A 19,687-nucleotide genomic window follows, 5' to 3' on the forward strand; every position below is an offset into this window, starting at 1 on the left:
GCTAGGTGCCATTTATTAAATCCAGTTGTTTTCTCAGTAATGACAATATGCCATTTTCCCCAAAAATCAAGCAGCCCTACTACCAGCCTTATTAGAGCTGTATTCAGGCCTACCTTTTTAAAGGTCCTCTGACATGAATTTGTTTTTGCTTTTATATCAGTCTTGTTGGTCCCCAAATACTGAATCTGAAGTCTCTTTCCAAAATTCAGTCTTGGTGAATGTGATGTGACAAACACCATTCACCAACCACAATGTTTGGAGCAGTAGTGTCAACATTTTTCTAGAAATTATAATATTAACCCACAGGTCCTTCTGAGCCTCGCGTGACTGAACTAAAAATACATGTTATAAGAGGAAAAAATTCAGGGCAGTAAGTGGCCAGCGGTTAGATAAGCGGGCCCATACTCTGAAGGTTACTGGTTCGAATCCCGAACCGCCAAGGTGGCACTGAGAAAAGAACTGTCCCCACACACTGCTCCCCGGGCGCCTTTCATGGTAACCAAGCAGAGGACACATTTGGTTGTGGGTACCATGTGCTGTGTATCACAATGACAATCACTTCACTTTCTTTCGCTTCACTTCCGTCCCACTGAGCTGCCATTTCTAGCCACTGCAGGACCATAGAGCGGCTAGGGGAACTCGTATCATTATAGGGGGCCTTTAAGGCCAGACATTATTGTGGCGATGCAGGCTTTGCTTTGCCAGCACTACCAGCACTAAGAGGGATAGGAAACGAGCGGGTTGGATGTAAATAGTTGAAAGTTGCATGTTGAGATTTGTGTTATGTGGGGGTTAAAGCCATGCCCACTTAAGCATGAGCAAGGACCCTCAACGCGTGGTTTGTTGCTTACAGTGCAGTTCATAATTCAATATTTCAGTTATGCTACAGTTTTTAATACAAATAGAATAGTGAATTCTGAACAGACTTTGCAGAAAATAAAAAATTCACTCACATTATCTGTCTGTCTACTGTTCTTATACTATTGATTATATACTAAATATAAAATGTGTTGCATTACATTAAAATGTCAAACGTGACGAACTCAATGGTATTGGGGTAAAAGTAAAAGTGCCAGTCTTTATTTTTGTATGTCTGTGTAGAACTTTTTATTACCTGTGTCTTGTCTTGTCACTGTCATTCTGTTACACTGTAGAGTTCTGTCACTAAAACTAGGGTTTGTATGTGTAAACATATCTGGCAATAAAGCTGATTTTGATTCTTCTGATGTGGGGCATGGTTAACGCTAGTGCTGCACAATTAATCTAATCGTAATCGCAATGTCAGTCTTTGCGATTACATGCAAAATGCTGCGATTTAAATGTGACATGTTTGGTCACATGACTTTCGATTCGGTTCAATGGAGACCTCAGATTCGTGACTCACATAGACATATGGGTACACGTACGTCAACGTCGCCGCCATATTGCGATAGGCTGTGCTGTGGTGTGAAGCAAATACATGTCTATGGAGAGAAGTGCATAAAAATGCCTCACTCTTGGGCTGTACAAACCGCTGTATGCTCCAAACCAGATCCCGGGGATTACATTTCATAGGTAAGGCTGGACAATTGTTTTGAATATATTTGGCCATTATAAAATCCCGTTTTATTAGTCTTAACCTTAGCTAAGCTAGGCTAGCGAAGCTATGCATTCCTGTGTTCAAGTCAGCCTCCAAACAACGTTTTGGCTAAACGTACTCATTAATGATTTAGACTGTTCTTAGCTGTTTAGTTAACTTTTTTCAAACTTTGAAGGATTCCTAAAAAAAAATTCACCTCAGTTTACAAATCTTAACCTCAGCTAAGCTAGCAAAGTTATGCATCCCTGTGTTCAAGTCAGCCTCCAAACAACTTTTTGGTTAAACGTAAGAACTATAATATGGGATTTTATAAAGGCCAAATATAATCAAAACAGTTGTTTAGCCTTACCAGGGTTTGTCGTTCGACAGTAATGTTTTTTAAAGTAAAGTGATTATTTAATTTAGTATTGTATTGTATTTTGAAAGCACTGGGCATTTCAAGTTGTTATAAGTAGTTTGTATGTTTCACTTTGAAATTAAATTTCACATTTCACTATTATTAATTTGTATGTGACTTTTCATTGATATACAAGCAAGTGCCCTTTATCATATCGCATCTCGCAATATTGATCTCAATAATTGCAATATGTCTTTTTCCCCAAATCGTGCAGCCCTAGTTAACGCCATCTCTGTGCACCACCCTCATGATCCAGTCATCATCATTTCTGTGGTGTAGTGGTGCCCACTGCTCACTCAGGGTGATGGGTTAAATGCAGAGGACAAATTTCACTGTGTGCATTGTGTGCAGTGCTGCGCTGCTGTGTATCACTTCACTTTTCTACATATACACTTACAGCATTTATCAGATGGCCAGAGCGACTTGCAATCAGTAGTTACATGGACAGCCCCCCAGGAGACACTCAGGGTTAAGTGTCTTGGTAGTAAGTGAGGTTTGAACCTGTGATCACACTTCACCGTATCACATGGTGCACAAAGACTACATTAGACAGTGTTTGTGTTGTGTTCTTGCCTGGCTGCACAAATAGGGGACCTCCTCAGTAACAACACAACTTTGTGCTTATTGGCTGAAGATTTTAAATAAAGTGCTTTATTGTAGCAAAACTGTTAGGCTTTCAGAAATCACAATGACACAAAATGAAATGTATAAATATAAAGAATCCATAATATTATTCAAATAAAATGTCTATTCAGGGAAAACATCCACAAGAAAAAAATTGTCCATCATGTCTGCAGTCAGTTTATTCTCAACCCCTGCTGAGGTCCGTGGATTTTTTTCCTCCCCGTTTATTTGCCGCATTATTCAAATGTGTGCACGGACAGATCTTTTGCTTTTCATCAAGAGTGAGATATTAAACATTTTCATTTTGTAATGGTAAAAAAAAATAAAATAAATAATAACCTTGGTCTTTGTGTTCATTGCTGGTGCAAAAATTGCTGGTGAGTCTCGCCTCAGTCACCTCCATTTTACATTTACATTTACATTTACAGCATTTATCAGACGCCCTTATCCAGAGCGACTTACAATCAGTAGTTACAGGGACAGTCTCCCTGGAGCAATTTAGGGTTAAGTGTCTTGCTCAGGGACACAATGGTAGTAAGTGGGATTTGAACCCGGGTCTTCTGGTTCATAGGCGAGTGTGTTACCCACTAGGCTACTACCACCCCATTTTCGCATCGTTGTTGCAATAGTCGAAATGCCATAATCTGACTGCTCATTTAAAGGCCGAACCCATGTAGAAACATAGAAGCCAGACTCTGAACCTGACCCAATCCTTGCTCTGCAGGGATCTATAGTTGGACCTTGTTGCTTGTATGCTTTATTAGGTCTGGGGAATGTTGGAATCCTTGCATGTAACACGAATCTCCAAATGAAAATGTGTCCTGTGTGAATATTCAGGCATTTTGTATATTTTAATATTTTTTGTTAATGACTGCTTTTTTTTTTTTTTTCTCAGATTGTAGTAGATCCTCATGTTGGTCCAGCTCCTCTGAATTTGCCTAACTATGGATTCATAATTTTTTTCCCCCTCTGTTTTCAAAATGCTGAAATTGTTGAAGAGGGAGATTATGAGGACACTTTTTCAATGAGGTAGTCAGTTATCTGTCTGGAAGTGTGATGCACTTGCATTTTCTGCACCCTGAAATTACTGTGATCTTTTTCCCATGTTGCAAAGGCTGTTCTTATATATCAGTCAAACTAACCCAGTTTCATAATTGCTGTGAAAACGGTGTCTGGGCATTAGAGTAAACAGATTTGAGTGGAGTTTCCTTTTCCATTGAGTTTGGGGTTCCATTTGGATGTTATTAAAGCTCCTTTCTGTTGGTTAATTGCATAGTAATTGTACTCCTTCAGGGTCATTCTGTCATTTTACCTTTTTATCTTATTGGTTGGTCTACATACACTACGGTTCAAAAGATTTGGGTAATTTAGAATTGGCTATATTATTCCATGGCAGATCAACATAAAATACGTTTGAATAAAATAGTCGAACCCAAATCTTCTGTTGTACTAGATAGTATGTATACCATTTTATTTTTTTTTATTTTTCTTAATCCGTTCAAATGTTCATAGAAAATTAAGCATAATAATTAATGAACATGTGTAAAATTCCTCTCTACATGTATGTAGCCATTTCCTGCATTTACCAGCTTTGACCCATTGGATATATATTTTTTAATGCACCAAACTATTTTATTATCAAAAAGGACATTTCTAAATTACAATTATAATTTAAACTAGATATGATTTATATGTCCAACGTTTAATTATTCACTAAAGGAAAAATCTGTTTTTCTGAATTAACACACATACAGTGTTTATTTTATATGTCTCTTTTACATTTATCAGTTATAATCACACCTCTGGTTGTTATTCAGATTTTTTCCTCTGTGTAACTGGGAAACCAGGCAGGCTTTTAATTCAGATATGTGCTGTTTTGCAACTTAAGCATGTTGGATGTATGAGACTGAGGGACATAGGGACCTATGTGATATGGGACGGGATCACTGGGGAATTAGGGTAAGAAGACATGGAAAGATGCACATGTTCGAGCCAGTGTGGATGAATCAAGTGTGACCTTTACAACATAAAATTTTAGACGAGAACAATAAGTCCACATTATATTGCATCCTCTTGATCCCAAACCCTCTGAAACAGCTTGTTTTAAGTGATTTAATCCCCTGCTTAACAGATCTATACATGTTGCATTTCCACACAAAACACTATTCCAACACCATGCACACAAACAAACAGCAATAAGCAGCAGAACAACAAAGCAATTACAAAAAAAGTCCTATCTTCGGTGTTTTAGCTGTAAATTGCATTCGAGTGAGTCTGTTTGTGTTCAGAGCGGTAGTTAACGCTTCAGGTTTCAACTAGAAAGAGTTTTGGTGCAACTGGCCATTGGCCGGAGCGGGGAGGTCGGGACGTGCATTACTGCATTCTTCTTTCCCATCCTGGCTGTTTGTGATTTGGTAAATGATTTAGACTGTCTGGCGAGGATTATACTGTTGCATTAGTGAACGAACCCAGTGTGTGTTTTCTGGTTTGTTTCTGTACAACTCAAATGAAATAGAACTAATTTAATCTTGTATTATATAAATATTACAGCAATTACAATATTATTGTAAACACTGCACATCACACACAACTAGTATGTCTGTATTGTTCCTTCTGTAGTTATTATTGTTGGAGCATAAAATGAATCTCCTCATGTCGATAGCAGTTTACTTAAATATGCAAAGTTGTTCATTGATAATTGATGATTAATAAACACAATGCAGATGTTTTGTTTACCTGTGATGACCGAGTTTTTCGGGCAGAATCACCTTTTTATTGCACATTATTTTTGGGTGCTCTTATTGTAAATTGAGGCGGACGACTGCCGAGGTGCTTGAACCTGGGAGCAACGTGTAAAAAGTGAGGGTGGGAGCAGCATGTTGTCTTCTTATCGCAGGGTCTCTAATCCCTCTGTGGCCAGTATCATTCATTCATTCCCTGCCAAGATTGCACTTTTATATATATATATTTCTTTATTTTTAAAAAGAGAAAGCTGGCCTGGCATGGGTTCAAACTGGAGACGTGTTAAACCTTCGGCAGGCTGCTCTGTATTTCAGCTGAGTTATTTATAGCTCAGTGGACTTCCTTAACTAAGCTTGCGTGAGGTAACATTCAGGTTATGAGCGTGGGAAAAAGAAGAGATTTTTTCCCCCCTCCTTTCTTCCCCTCCCCCATCCTCGTGTCTCTTGTGCGGACTCATTTTTCTCTAGTCAGGCTTTTGACTTGATTTTTATCCCCCACTTCCTTGCTCCCCCTGATCTTCAATGAAGATCCACTTGGTTCATATCACCAGATACGTTGCATTTCGTGTACATTTCTCTCTGTAATGTGGTGTTCTGTGCTGTTATTGGAGATGTGAAATGGCTAGTTTCACCGAGCTTCTGACTTCCCATTTCCCTGTGCAGACGTCCGGTTCCATGGATCAGATGGGTAAGATGCGTGGCCAGCCATATGGAGGAGGCAGCCCTTACTCCCAGCAGCCCCACCAGGGTCCCCCACCTGGCCCCCAACAGGGCACCCCATATCCAGGCCAGGGGTTTGGACCCCCAGGGCCACAGCGGTACCCCATGGGCATGCAGGTGCGCATGCAGTATGGACAGCAGGTTAGTAGTAGTCGTCTGATATTTAAGCTGTGCTTCATGCGTCATGATGCGTCATGCGTGTTGAATTCATAATCGTCTGTCTGTAGATGGCTTCTTATGGACAGCAGGGACCAGCCGGTTTTGGAGGCCAGGGTCCGCAACCCTACTATGGTCAGCAGGGCCAGTCAGCTCATACGGGACCGCAGCCATCTCCCTATCCTCCATCCCAACCAGGTGGACAGACACCCTACCCCCAGCAACCACATCCGACACAGACCCCCTCCTCTCATGGCCCAGGTGGACCCTCGTACCAGCAGCCTCACATGCCTCCACAATCCCAGGGTCCAATGCCTGGCCCTACCCAAGGCCCGTCGCAGCCGCAGCCACCATACTCTCAACAAGGCCCACCCCCTCCCCAGGCCAGCCAGTCCCCATACCCACAGCAGAGGCCACCCAGCCAGCCTCCACCTCCAGCGAGCTCCCAGGCTCCTCCAGTCTCACAGACACAGCCCACCTATCCACCCCAACAGGGTCCTCAACAGGCCCCCTCACAGCAGCCATCCAGCCAGAGCTCCACGCCAACATCCCAACAGGCTTCTGGTCACGGGCCCTCAACACCATACTCCCAGAACGCCCCCACTCCGCAGCAGCAGTCACCCTATCAAAGGTTCCAGCCTCCTCCCCAGGTACAAGTGGCCACCTCCCTGTTTGTTAATGCCACATCGAAATGGTCTGTGTGTGAGTCTAATGTTAGTTTGGTAACCTCCTGCAGGAGCTTGCTCAGGAGCCATTTAGTTCCCAGTCCAGTGCGCCTCCCTCCAGCCAACCTCTGAGTTCCAGCAAAAGCACCTCTGAGGACTCCAGCATGCAGGGACGACCCTCCAGCCTTCCTGTGAGTCTTTTGGTCCAGACTGTCCAAAGGCCCATGGGATTAGTTAATCCGTATCATTCACAATCATGTATTGTTGAGTATCATGCATTATACAGAAGTGAAGTGAAGTGATTGTCACATGTGATGCACAGCACACGGTGCACACAGTAAATTTTTGTCCTCTGCATTTAACCCATCACCCTGAGTGAGCAATTGCAGCCATGACAGGTGCCCGGGGAGCAGTGTGTGGGGACGGAGCTTTGCTCAGTGGCACCTCAGTGGCACCTTAGTGAATCGGGATTCAAACCGACAACCTTCTGATTATGGGGCCGCTTCCTTCCTTCCGCTAGGCCACCACTGCCCCTAACCCCTAACTAAGGCAGTCAGTATTCTGCCATATGCAGTCTCTGACTTTCCCACTCGCTCTAAATAATCATTATAATGCTTACTAGCCTGACTAGCCTCTAAAGTATGGAGATATATTTGTGTCAAAAGTAAGTGTGTAATAAAAAAATCCTAAATGTGATTTGTACAATATTTTGTAACAATAACTAATAAAATATTTAAGTTATGCATACATGTCCCACAGTGTAGGTTTACAGGTTTTCATTTTATGAGTAAAACAATGAAAAATTGACTAGTCTCACCAGTTTTTGGGGTATCTTTGGATTCAGACTTCTGCAGGTTGATTATTTCCTTTTTTCCTAACTCATTTCCCATTCTATATCATCCTACTCCAGCATGTTTTTTCCCGTTGAGAACTTAGTTTTCAAAGAGTTCCTTTAATTTGTAGTGTGTGGTTAGGGGAAGAAATTGCATCCACATTTCAATGAAAGTGATTGTCATTGTGATGCACTGCCATTGTGAAAGGCTCCTGGGGAGCAGTGTGTTGGGACGGTACCCTGAACAAGGAGATCTCAGTGGCACCTTGCCTGTTCGGGATTCCAACCCACAACCTTCAGATTACGGGTCTGCTTTCTTCGCTAGGCCAAACAATGAAGGCATTGGGAAATACATATGGTCCAAGTGGCAACAATATATACTGTTAAAAAAAAACTCACAGAATTTCCTCAGTTCAGATTTATATAAAAATATATTGCTCTGTGCAATAATTAGACATTGATTGATTGGTCTCTCAGTTCTGGTGCCATGATTCTTCTCAGTCTCTTGCCAGGTTGCAGAAATCCTTAATGATCCTGGCAGTTGTGGTCCTAGATCTTTTGATGTAAATATTCTGCAAGGACCACAGCACCTTAGTCTTTACGATCCCTGAAGAGGGGTTCAGTGACAATGGATGAGATATTGGACCACTGCCTGTTTTGAGATAGGGGTGATTGTGAAAGATTTATGTTATATTACTACATTAATTAGGTTCTTCAGCTCACTAGGAAACACATTAAAATGCTGCTATGCTACCACAATTTCATTTGAGAGCCATATTTACATTTATTTATAAGCGTTAACGTGTCCACATTCTTCATTACATGTTTATGAAAAAACTGTATATATGTATTTATTTGTAATAATTACAATTGCAAATAATTGGAGTGGGTTGAAGTAATCATAAAATAACATCATAAATAACATTTTATTTAGAATCTCTCAGGTTGTATAGATTAATACAGTTGACCCCAGAAATCCGCTCAAGAAAATTAAGACGCCTGGTCTGAAGCAGTTTAACGATAAACTTCTGCATGATTCATTTACCTCTCTGGAGCTCTACATTAGCTGGACACTTAATTTAACTTGACCAATGCTGCAATTCCTGTGTCAAACTTCCATATGACCTATGATTCGTAAATCCAGAACTGGAACCGTAAATGCATAAACAGTAAATGTAATTGTAATATGGAAAAAAAGTAAAATTAGAATTTCCCAAACAAAGATCGCACTCGTGAAAAAAGCCTAAGCACTAAGATGTACTCACAACAACTATTGACACAAATGTATCTCTATACTAAAGCGCTCTTATTGCACCTGAATGTTGCACTCAGCATTACAACATCTGTGTGGTCAGAGTTGTGTTCTTTCAAATATTGTGTTGAATGAATTATTAAATAGGGTGGTAGTAGCCTAGTGGGTAACACACTCGCCTATGAACCAGAAGACCCAGGTTCAAACCACACTTACTACTACCATTGTGTACCTGAGCAAGACACTGAACCCGGAGTGTCTCCAGGTGGGGACTGTCCCTGGAACTACTGATTGTAAGTCGCTCTGAATAAGGGCGTCTGGTAAATGCAAATTGTATTGTTTGGCTTCAAATACATTTCATTTAAAAGGGGGGGATGTGACAAAAAGAGTGTCTGAAGGCAGTTGATTTTGGTTTTATTTTCAGATTTTTCAGCAATCATGTTCTGCTTTGTAAGTTGAGTAATATTTTTAAAAATAACTATTTTTGTTGTTAAGGTACAAAGATGATAACCTGGACCTGTAGTAGTATTGAATGTCTGCAAGAAGATCCATAAAAACACACAAGGTCCATTTGCGTTTATCTTACCGATTTGAAGCAGGTTGCTGCTGTTGACTTGCTTTTATTATATACATGTTCATTCTATTTTTAAGATTTTTTTTTCCCCTCCAAAAAGTACAGAATAATGTACAGATACCCATTTGTAGACTGTCAAAATTAATTAAGTATTGCAAAATTGAATGCAATTTGACCCAGCACAGCACCTGGTGCACACAGTGAAATGAGTCTTCTGCTTTTAACCTGTCCCTTGAGGGAGCAGTGGGCAGCCATCAGGGGCACCTCCTTCTGATTACGCTTCCGCTTTCTTAGCTGCTGGGCCACCCATGTCCCATGGACATATCAATGCTTTATCGAGCCATTGCATTCTTTGTGATTATCATCCCTACTAATTTAATTTAAAAACAATACAAAATGGCTCATGTAGGAGGTATTTTAGGTAAATTTGCTATTGGAAAGTATCCTTGTATCCTGTCTTCTGGGCTGACTGCACCAATCAAGGAATTGTTTTATATATATATATAATAAAATATTGCAGTGCTGTGTTATTTTTACATGGCTCTGTGTGTGTGTGTGTGTGTGTGTGTGTGTGTGTGTGACCTGTGAGTCAGAGCGAGACAGATGGGGAGTCTCGACTGCTGAATCAGCACACGTGCAGCTCGGCCACTGTAACCATGGCAACATGTTTGGCTTGTGCTCCCCCCTCCCTGTTGAATGAGATAAATAGGAACAGGAACCTCTGGGGGTGTGTGTGTGTGTGTGTGTGCGCGTGCGTGTGTGTGTGTGTGTGTGTGTATACAGCCCAACAGGAAGTGGAGAGAGCTGAGTTATTTATTTGTCAAGTAGTGAATCAATTTCGGTGAAACTTTCATTTCAGCTGATAAGTATAGTACTGATTTTAATGATTATTTATTTGTTTGTTTATTTATTTATTGTTTCTCTGTAGTAAATGCTGGCTACATGCTGCACTTTGCATGTTTGGTGCCTGGGGGCTTGTGACATTGTGGGGAGGTTCCAGTGTCTGTCCCCTGCTGTGAGCATGTGCTGTTTGTCGGGGAGATACTCTGATTCTTTTCTTTCACTATTAAGGCCCTTGTATAATATTGTGAACTGTTTCTATTCATGTCTGTGGAGAATTTTGTGGCTGTTCACTAACACATGTTTCTTCTCTTGGACGATTTATTTATTTCTATCAATTTGTGCACCACATGACCTGCAGCATGTAAAAAATATACAAACATTTCCTTCAGCTCACTGCCATGTTCCAAAATATGCAACTTGAAGATTTTTTTTTTTTATTGAAGAGATTTGACTGTTTCATATTGTTCAAAAATAACTGGATTGGTTTCACTGATCAAAAAATGGTTATTGATATCCAATCTATTGAGTTATATAACACACTTAATGTAAGTATGGACAGAACCATTATGCCAAAGACCACGAGGTGATACATATAATATACACACATACTCTGACCAGTTAAAACAACACCTTAAATGTAACCCCAGTGTAATACAGTTTATTCATTTAAGTACTAGTATCACATAGCCTATATCCAAACAATGGCTATTACAGCGAGATTGGGAGTTTCTACTTGATGGGAAAGTTGTGAACAGCCTATGTAAAATAAATTATAATTATGCAAAAAGGCCTGTTTCCAGGGAGCAAGAAGTGGGTTAACAATTTAAATCTGCCAAGCCTGCCACTTCCTACACGTGTCCCAACTTCTCTTGATTTCCGTACAACCACCTCTGTCTGCTGGAACACACTACTATCGTACCCTTGTGAGCATTATTTGAACTGTATTATTCTGCAGGAAGTAGGTTTTTGCTTTGTGAGTGTACATCTGATTTATAAGAATGTCTGCAGCCCTGGTGGGTAAAGGTTTTGAAGAGTGTTTGATTTCTGTTGAATGACATGAGTGTGTCAGGAAAGATTTTCCTTTCATCCCAGATTATTTAAGGGTGTGGCAATTTATATGATCGTGACTGATGATCACGATGTAAAGTTTAGCTTGATCTCTGCTCAGCTTTGGGAATCACAGCCTTTTATTTAACTTCTCCAATGCCAAAGTTAACACACAATTACCTGTGTAAAGCTATTAAAGAGCAAAAATGCTGGAAACTGAGCAGAAGGCAGCAGCGATAGTGGACTTGAATAAATCTTAAATAATTTATCACTGGTCTGGCAATATCAGAAAATTTTGTGATAGAAATCAAATTGTTTGATATGGGAAAGTATGCATCTGTTTTCTCTAATGCTTGTAGGATCTGTCCGGGTCCATTGACGACTTGCCCACTGGTACAGAGAGTGCCCTGAGCCCCGGAGTCAGCACTTCAGGCGTGTCCAGCAGCCAGGGTGAACAAAGTAATCCAGCACAGTCGCCCTTCTCTCCCCATACCTCCCCGCACCTGCCAGGCATCCGTGGGCCCTCTCCTTCACCAGTGGGCTCACCTGCCAGCGCCACCCCATCTCGATCTGGACCCCTGTCCCCTGCCACCATGCCAGGTGAGTGGATTTATAGGCAGCATTGAAATGGACTTTGTCTAGAACATTTCTCCACAAACAGGCCGCTGACTTTTGGGCTTTTTAGGCACCCAGATGCCCCCTCGCCCCCCCAGTGTGCAGTCGGATGGGATCTTGCACCCCTCCATGAACCAGTCTGGGATAGGCCAGGAACGAGGTGAACTCACTTAAACTGCATCAAAATGCCCTTTGGGACTGTTCAATTGTATATGATCTGTCTTTATTTGCTAAATATTTCATACTGTGTTTATGTAACCTAGGCTTCATGCAGCGGAACCCTCAGATGCCATATGGCTCGCCTCAGCCAGGCTCTGCCTTATCACCCCGCCAGTCCTCTGGAGGTCAGATGCATGCTGGGATGGGTCCCTACCAGCAGAATAACTCCATGGGGAATTATGGTTCACAGAGTGGACAGTATGGAACTCAAGGTGGGAACTGCATTTTGGAAGTACTGCTGTTGGTGTACCATGTGGTTTCAGTTGTGGTTCTTTTTAGGTTGGTGGTAGGATCTAAGGAAGTAATTGTTTGCTCGTTTTGCTGCTGGTGCATATTCAGGTTTTACCAGGTGTCTTTTACACAACTGTATATAGTACATTTCTCACTTACTGGGATGTTTGTGACAGAGCGCTTTTACCATTGACTGTTTCCCAGTTCATACGGTTCCCGCTGTGATTATATTTTCTGCTGTTACTTTGGGCTTCTAAAATATCAGCAAAGTTACACCAAGAGACCAACATCTACAGATGAGATCATTTAATGTTCTTTTTTCTTAGCAGATTGTGTAGGATTTATGGAAACTAGGGGTGCCACGGGTGCATCCCGCAGTACGGTACGGTAAAGTCTGTTCCTCAGTTTTTTGGCCACTGTTTTTGTTAGTTTTCCTACAAAAGATATGTGATAGTAGCCTAGTGGGTAAGACACTCGTCACAGTCACAGGTTCAAACCCCACTTACTACCATCATGTCCCTGAGCAAGACACTTAACCCTGAGTGTCTACAGGGGGACTGTCCCTGTCACTACCCTGTAAGTGGCTCTGGATAAGGTAAATGCTGTAAATGTAGATGTGAACTGCACCTTATGTTATCAACCTGCACTGTGTGATTAACTTTACTTTTTATACGCTGCACTGGGACTGGGCGGATTTTAATGAGCTCTGCTTGTATTTTACTTTCCCTTTTCAACAGAACCGTGACTATTTTGTTTCATGTCTGAACATAGTCATTAAAGCTAGTATATTTTAGTAAGCTTAATATACCGGTAAGTAAGATGGAATTATTTTACTACCACGCCTATACACATGAAGAAGAATTTGATTGCTCAGTGCCACTACCAAACCAAACATACAGATAGATTATCAGAACTTTTATTAAAGAATTTTGATTGGTGAAGAACTGAATCTGACATTCCTGAGCAGCTTCGTTTTTCCTTACATAATTTGAATGTGAATAAAATTGAGCATAAGTGTCTTTGTTTTGAGCGCATGACAGCTCTTCCTGCTTTCTCCCTCTGAGAGTCGGACTATTTTTAGTTTTGGTGGAGGGCGGTAGCGCCGCTCACGTCAGCTTGCCTGCCAGTGTGACTGGCTGCGCTAGCAGTGCTAGCCTCTGCCAGGGAGGAGAATGTTCGTCCACTTCCAGTGATGTTGTGTTGGATAAATTGGCTCAGAATTCAGGTTTTGGGCTCATTGCAGTCTGTAAATAATGATTTCATTAATTTTTTTGTTCAGTGCTTATGTAGCGTCCCTCACATCATGTATATATTCTGAATGCGGACTGCATTGTTTGAAATTTGCGTTGGGTTTTTAATATAGTATCTACATTTATCTTATAAATGTGCTGACTTCCTGAAGATTGTGACAGATACACTTTACCAGCCATTCACCAGATGAAACGATATATATTTTTGGACCCTGTGCACAGTTCCCATTCATCGCCTCTCTCTAAGCCATACCCTCTTTTCAGAACTGACCTTAATTAAATCATTAACATGATGAGGTGGTGTGTGAAATACATTTTAAAATTAATAATATGCCATGTATTGTTCTTGTTTGGCGAATGAACTGGCCTGCCCTGAATGCCTAGTTCATGAGAAGATGAGCCCAGTTCAACATCATTTCTGATGACCTGAAACAGTTGCTTCCATAAATCTGATTTTATAAGTCAAGGGCATTAAATCGTTTCATGGTTTCACCTTTTGAAGGTGGTGTGGCAGTGTTGTCACTTTTATGGTAGTGTCTACTCACACTGATTGGAGCTTTTATCTTATGCATGAGTGGCCGCTGTGCCAGCAACAGGTTAAGGAGTTTCTGCTCTTCCTCCTCTCAGGTTACCCACGTCAACCTGGATACAGTGGCATGCCGAATGCAAACTACCCTGGGCCTGGCATGGGTGGGTCTATCAACCCCATGCCTGGACAAGGAGGGGGGCCGCCATATGCAGGCATGCCCACTGGGAGGATGCCACCAGGGCAGATGGGGGTCCGACCCCCATATGGCCCCAATATGGGCCCCAACATGGGACCGAACATGGGCAGCATGCCTACTCAAGTGGGCTCCGGAATGTGCCCGCCTCCCATTCTCAACAGGAAGCCCCCAGAGGCAGCAGCGTCCATGCAACATGTTGCTTCCAATTCCATACACAACAGGTAAGCCCACCTAGAACTTCTCTATTAGAACCACAGCTCACACTTCTGCACAATTTAGATCTGATTAATTATTTAGTTACATGCCACCCTGCAGATGCACATGTGTGTGCAGCAGATCACCCATCCTGTGTTTTTAATAAATGACACCCCATCCTCTTTCTGTCTCTCAGCTGTTGCATTTAAGACAGTAGAGGCAAGGCATGTTCAGGAGGACTCTTAATAGCTCTTTCAGTCTGTAGGTCCAGGGTTTGAAAGTGAATCCATGCGGAAACTTTTGTTCACCTGAATCTTTTTTTGCTTCAGAAAAGGATAACATATTTTATTTGGATGGAAAAATAACCAAGCAAACACACAGTTTATCATACTTTATGGGAACACAGACTGTAATGAAAAATTCAGGCTCTGTCCACATAGACATGCCATTTCAGGGGCCCAGAACGATCCATTTTCTAAAACGGGTTCAGAGTGAATTTCTCTTTTCCACGTATCCTTGTGGACAGCAAAGCTACATACAACAATGGTGGATAACACGTTTGTGGTTGTACTGCAACCAGAAGAAATCCTCTCTCTTGTGCATTTCTAATGAAAAGACAAGACTGGAGATCAACACAACAAGGAGAGCACTTTGGGTGACAGCGGAGAGTTACAGTGTTCAGGCCCTTCTCTGTGTGTCCGTGTGGAAAACATTTCACCATCGGATGCAGTTTTTTTTTAACCCAAAAACCCGTTCTCATGTGTGTAGGGCCTCAGTTTTACTGTGCACCCTTTTTTTCTTTCTTCAGTCTGTGGCTTTAATCTGTGACATAATCTGATGATGATGTTCTTATTTTCTAAATCAGGATGCCAGGTTACCCAAACATGTCGCCAGGTATGATCGGATCTGGCCCACCTTATGGACCCTCCATGAACAACATGCCAGGCATGATGAACACCCAAGGCCCTCCGTACCCCATGGGTGGGGGCATGGCTAACAGTTCTGGTGGTGGGTGTTGTTTGTAATTGCTCTTACAGCCCAGATTTCAGAACTTCATCATTTGCTATTATTCTTAGGAATGGCCCCAAGTCCTGAGTTTGGCCTTGATGGGAAACAAATGAACCAGGCCCAGAAAATTAACAACAAGGTGGAAGGAACCCCAAAAACGGAGTCAAAATCCAAGGTGTGTTTTGGGCACTTTTGGGGAAATCATACCACTATCATTTTTACCTCCTTTGTTTCAGTAAACATTTTCCATTTTATATGCTGATCTGTCTTTAGTACCCTAAGAGTATCTTGCTGTTTGGGTGGCATTATTTATGTCTCTCTGAACTTCTGTTGTTTTTTTTTTGGCCGAATGGCACTCGTCTCAGAAGTCAAGCTCCTCAACGACGACCAATGAGAAAATCACTCGTCTGTATGAGTTGGGCCCTGAGCCAGAGAGGAAGATGTGGGTGGACCGGTATCTGGCATTCATCGAGGAGAAAGCCATGGGCATGAACAACCTTCCCGCTGTTGGCCGCAAGCCTCTTGATCTCTTTCGCTTGTATATGTCTGTTAAGGAGATAGGAGGTCTCACGCAGGTTCGTAGCGTAGGTTCGCTCGCCCCTATAATCGCTATTAAATCTGCATGCATGGATTCACATCTGTCTGTGTGGTCACAGGTGAATAAGAATAAGAAGTGGCGCGAGCTGGCCACCAGCCTGAACGTGGGCACGTCCAGCAGTGCTGCCAGCTCTCTCAAGAAGCAGTACATCCAGTGTCTCTATGCTTTCGAGTGCAAAATCGAGCGGGGCGAGGATCCACCACCGGACTTCTTCACTACTGATAACAAGAAGAGCCAGCCCAAGATCCAGCCGCCTTCACCGGGTGAGGCTCTTAGCAAGAAGGGCAAACATGTTTTCTCTGTCCCTTTCTCTGTCCCAGGGTGGTAGTAGCCTAGTGGGTAACACACTCGCTTATGAACCAGAAAACCCAGGTTCAAATCCCACTTACTACCACCTGAGCAAGACACTTAAGTCACTCTGGATAAGGGCGTCTGATAAATGCTGTAAATGTATAATTTTTGTATTTATTAAGTGTCGTTTTACAGACCTTCACTCATTTGGTCTTTCTTTGTTTCTTTTGTAGCTGGATCTGGTTCCCTGCAGGGTCCACAGACACCCCAGTCTACCAGCAGCTCCATGGCTGAGGGTGGGGACCTAAAGCCCCCGACTCCTGCCTCCACCCCTCATAGCCAGATGCCACCGATGCCACCTGGTAACAGGTGAGTCTGACCTGCTTGATCTTTTTGGAGCCCACATTTACAGACTAATGTCTGATTGAGTAGGTTTTGTGAGTGTCTCTTTTGCCTCCGGCGGTGCCTTACTCCTCTGTCTCATAGGAGCAGTGTAAGCCTACAGGACCCATTTGCAGAGGGCAGTGATCCTGCTTTCTCCAGAAGAAACGCCATGACCCCGAACTCTGCCTACCAGTCTGGGATGGGCACTCCGGAGATGGCTGGCCGCATGGGCCCATATGAGCCTAACAAAGACCCGTTTGGTGGCATGAGAAAGGGTAAGAAACTAGAATGCAGCGTGTGTGTTGCTCTGTAATTTTGTGTTGGTTAGTCACTTTGCAAAGATTGGAAATTAGCTTTGGAAGCAGGATCTTCATTGCTTTTGTGACCATCTCCGGATTTGATTTAATCCAGAAATATCAGTTGCAGTCATGTCATGAAAGTTGTGTTCTTGCCCTCACACTCTATTTGCTATTTGATTTACTATATTGGTGAAGAGTGGTCTTACAACAGAAAATGGCTGCCATTTTGTCATTTGCCCACCAACTTCAGTACACACAGTATTGTGTATAGTTGCCATTACTTGGAAATGAAGTCAGTCTATGCCTGGTATACATGACCAACCCTAACCTTGTTTATCTCTTCTGCTGCAGTTGGAGAACAGTTCATACCCACTGGCCAAGGTCCCAGCAGTGGCATGGGTGAGCAGTACAACCGCGCTCCACAAGGACCAATGGGCAACATGCAGATGGGCCAGAGGCAGCAGTATCCGTATGGTCCAGGTTACGAGAGGAGGTAAGAAGGTGACCTAAGGTGTCCTCAGCCAGACTTGTAATCAATGGTGTGTTAATTATGTTAATAGAATAATGGTGAGTTAACCGGTTTACTCAGAATGGTGGAGTAAACCGTCGGGAGGGCTATAAATATATACCGGTAGAGGTTTGGACTGCAGTGACATTTTTCCTGCAATAATGACATCTGCACTCAGGTGATCCTATGGATATGCGGAAATGTTTATTCCTAAGCAGCACTGTAGTGGGTGGTGGGTATGGTACAAATAAAAAGTCGTATTCACATAATTTCCACCATACTGTGGAAAGATAATCAAATTGATTTTCAGTATTGATGAGCTCTATCAGTTTTGATACTGTGTTGTGTGCTGTGGTGTCACGTGCTAGTCACTTTCACTTTTATAAAGCCGTGAAAGGAATTTAGCTGGATATGCAGATATCCCTCTTCTGCTCCGTAGACCTGAGGCTGGAATGGGCCCTGAAGGCAGTATAGGTCCAGGTGGTCCAGGAGCACCACAAGCAAACATGATGCCTTCCAACACTGATGGGATGTATTCACCAAGCCGCTACCCTCCGCAACAGTCACGGTAGATTCAATAGATTTTCAGGAGACCATTTCATTGGTTAAGTTCTAGAAATGCTGAAATTTGTTTCTTTCCATAGGCATGATTCCTATGGTAATCAGTATCCTGGACAAGGTGCGCCCCCTGGTGGCCCGTACCCGAATCAACAACCTGGAATGTACAATCAGCAGCAACAGGTCAAAGATTTATTTATGCTATTATACTTTCACAAGGTGTGTCTACAATTGCTTGTGTGAAATCTATATTCTTTGTTTTTTTCCCCACGTAATGTACTTTTATTTTATTTTTTCATCAAATTCCATTTAGCCGTTAATTCATACTTTCTTCTGTATTTTGCAGAACTATAAACGACCTGTAGAAGGGGGTTATCCTCCAGCAAAGCGCCATGAAGGGGAGATGTACAGTGGCCCCTTTACTTCTCAGCAGCAGCAGCCACAGCAGCCAGCCGTGCCCCAGCAACAGCCACCGCCTTCCCAGCAGCCGCCAGCTGCCTCAGGTCCCACCCCATCCCAGCAGGACATGTACAACCAGTACAGTGGAGGTTACCCTGGTCCTGAGCGGCGACCTCCAGGTCCTGGACCCCAGGGCCAATTCCCCTTTCCCTACAACCGTGACCGCATGCAGCCTGGCTCGGGCCCCAACTCTCAGGCCTCCATGCCTCCACAGATGATGGGTAGCCCCATGCAGTCAGGTCCTGAGGGCCCTCAGTCTGGGATGTGGCAAGGCAGAGAAATGGGTTACCCAGGCTATCCAAACCGGCCAGGCCCTCCTGGAGGGCCCGCACAAGGACCTGGGTACCACGGGATGAACCGGCCTGATGAAATGATGTCCTCTGAGCAGCGTATGACCCACGATGGTCAGTGGCCAGGCCAGATGGGGCCAAGGCAGCCCCCATATGGACCTGCGGTGTCTGGGCCGCCCATGAACAGACCCCTACAATCAAGCTATCAGTCACCACAATCCATGCAGAACCACATTCCACAAGTGTCAAGCCCTACGCCTATGCCACGGCCCATGGAGAGCAGGACGTCCCCCAGCAAGTCACCCTATATGCACAGCAACATCAAGATGCAGAAAGCTGGACCTCCCGTGCCGGCATCACACATCGTTCCACCTCCTGTGCAGCCGCCGCTTATGCGGAGGGATCTTCCTTTCCCTTCTGGATCTGTGGAGGCCACACAGCCCCTCCTCAAACCACGGCGGCGGCTCACCATGAAAGATATCGGTATGTGGAACTGGACGAGTGGTTCATAACTTGATGTAAAAGCCCTGTCATGAGACTTCTTCCTCAGCATTTCCTGACGTCATCTACATGAAAAATGCAATAGAGATTATTAACATAAATCATGATGTATTGAATACAAAATTT

The 19,687-nt window shown here is 43.1% G+C and overlaps 1 protein-coding gene across 2 annotated transcripts in view; it reads left to right on the top strand.

Moving 5' to 3' along the window:
- Positions 1-19,687, top strand: part of arid1aa (AT-rich interaction domain 1Aa) — a 29,035-nt gene that overhangs the window by 5,758 nt on the left and 3,590 nt on the right. The window contains exons 2-18 of one of the 2 annotated variants that reach the window (XM_028982153.1): positions 6,005-6,202; positions 6,289-6,867; positions 6,954-7,073; positions 11,790-12,030; positions 12,116-12,205; positions 12,309-12,476; positions 14,373-14,691; positions 15,531-15,673; positions 15,742-15,848; positions 16,039-16,248; positions 16,330-16,534; positions 16,796-16,931; positions 17,049-17,221; positions 17,597-17,738; positions 18,193-18,321; positions 18,398-18,494; positions 18,658-19,543. In XM_028982153.1, the coding sequence (XP_028837986.1) occupies positions 6,005-6,202; positions 6,289-6,867; positions 6,954-7,073; positions 11,790-12,030; positions 12,116-12,205; positions 12,309-12,476; positions 14,373-14,691; positions 15,531-15,673; positions 15,742-15,848; positions 16,039-16,248; positions 16,330-16,534; positions 16,796-16,931; positions 17,049-17,221; positions 17,597-17,738; positions 18,193-18,321; positions 18,398-18,494; positions 18,658-19,543 (3,943 nt within the window). The remainder of the gene's footprint in view (positions 1-6,004; positions 6,203-6,288; positions 6,868-6,953; positions 7,074-11,789; positions 12,031-12,115; positions 12,206-12,308; positions 12,477-14,372; positions 14,692-15,530; positions 15,674-15,741; positions 15,849-16,038; positions 16,249-16,329; positions 16,535-16,795; positions 16,932-17,048; positions 17,222-17,596; positions 17,739-18,192; positions 18,322-18,397; positions 18,495-18,657; positions 19,544-19,687) is intronic. The other variant, XM_028982154.1, reaches the window with a different exon arrangement.

This window comes from Denticeps clupeoides, chromosome 5, assembly GCF_900700375.1.
Source record: "Denticeps clupeoides chromosome 5, fDenClu1.1, whole genome shotgun sequence".
NCBI classification, from domain to species: Eukaryota; Metazoa; Chordata; class Actinopteri; order Clupeiformes; family Denticipitidae; genus Denticeps; species Denticeps clupeoides.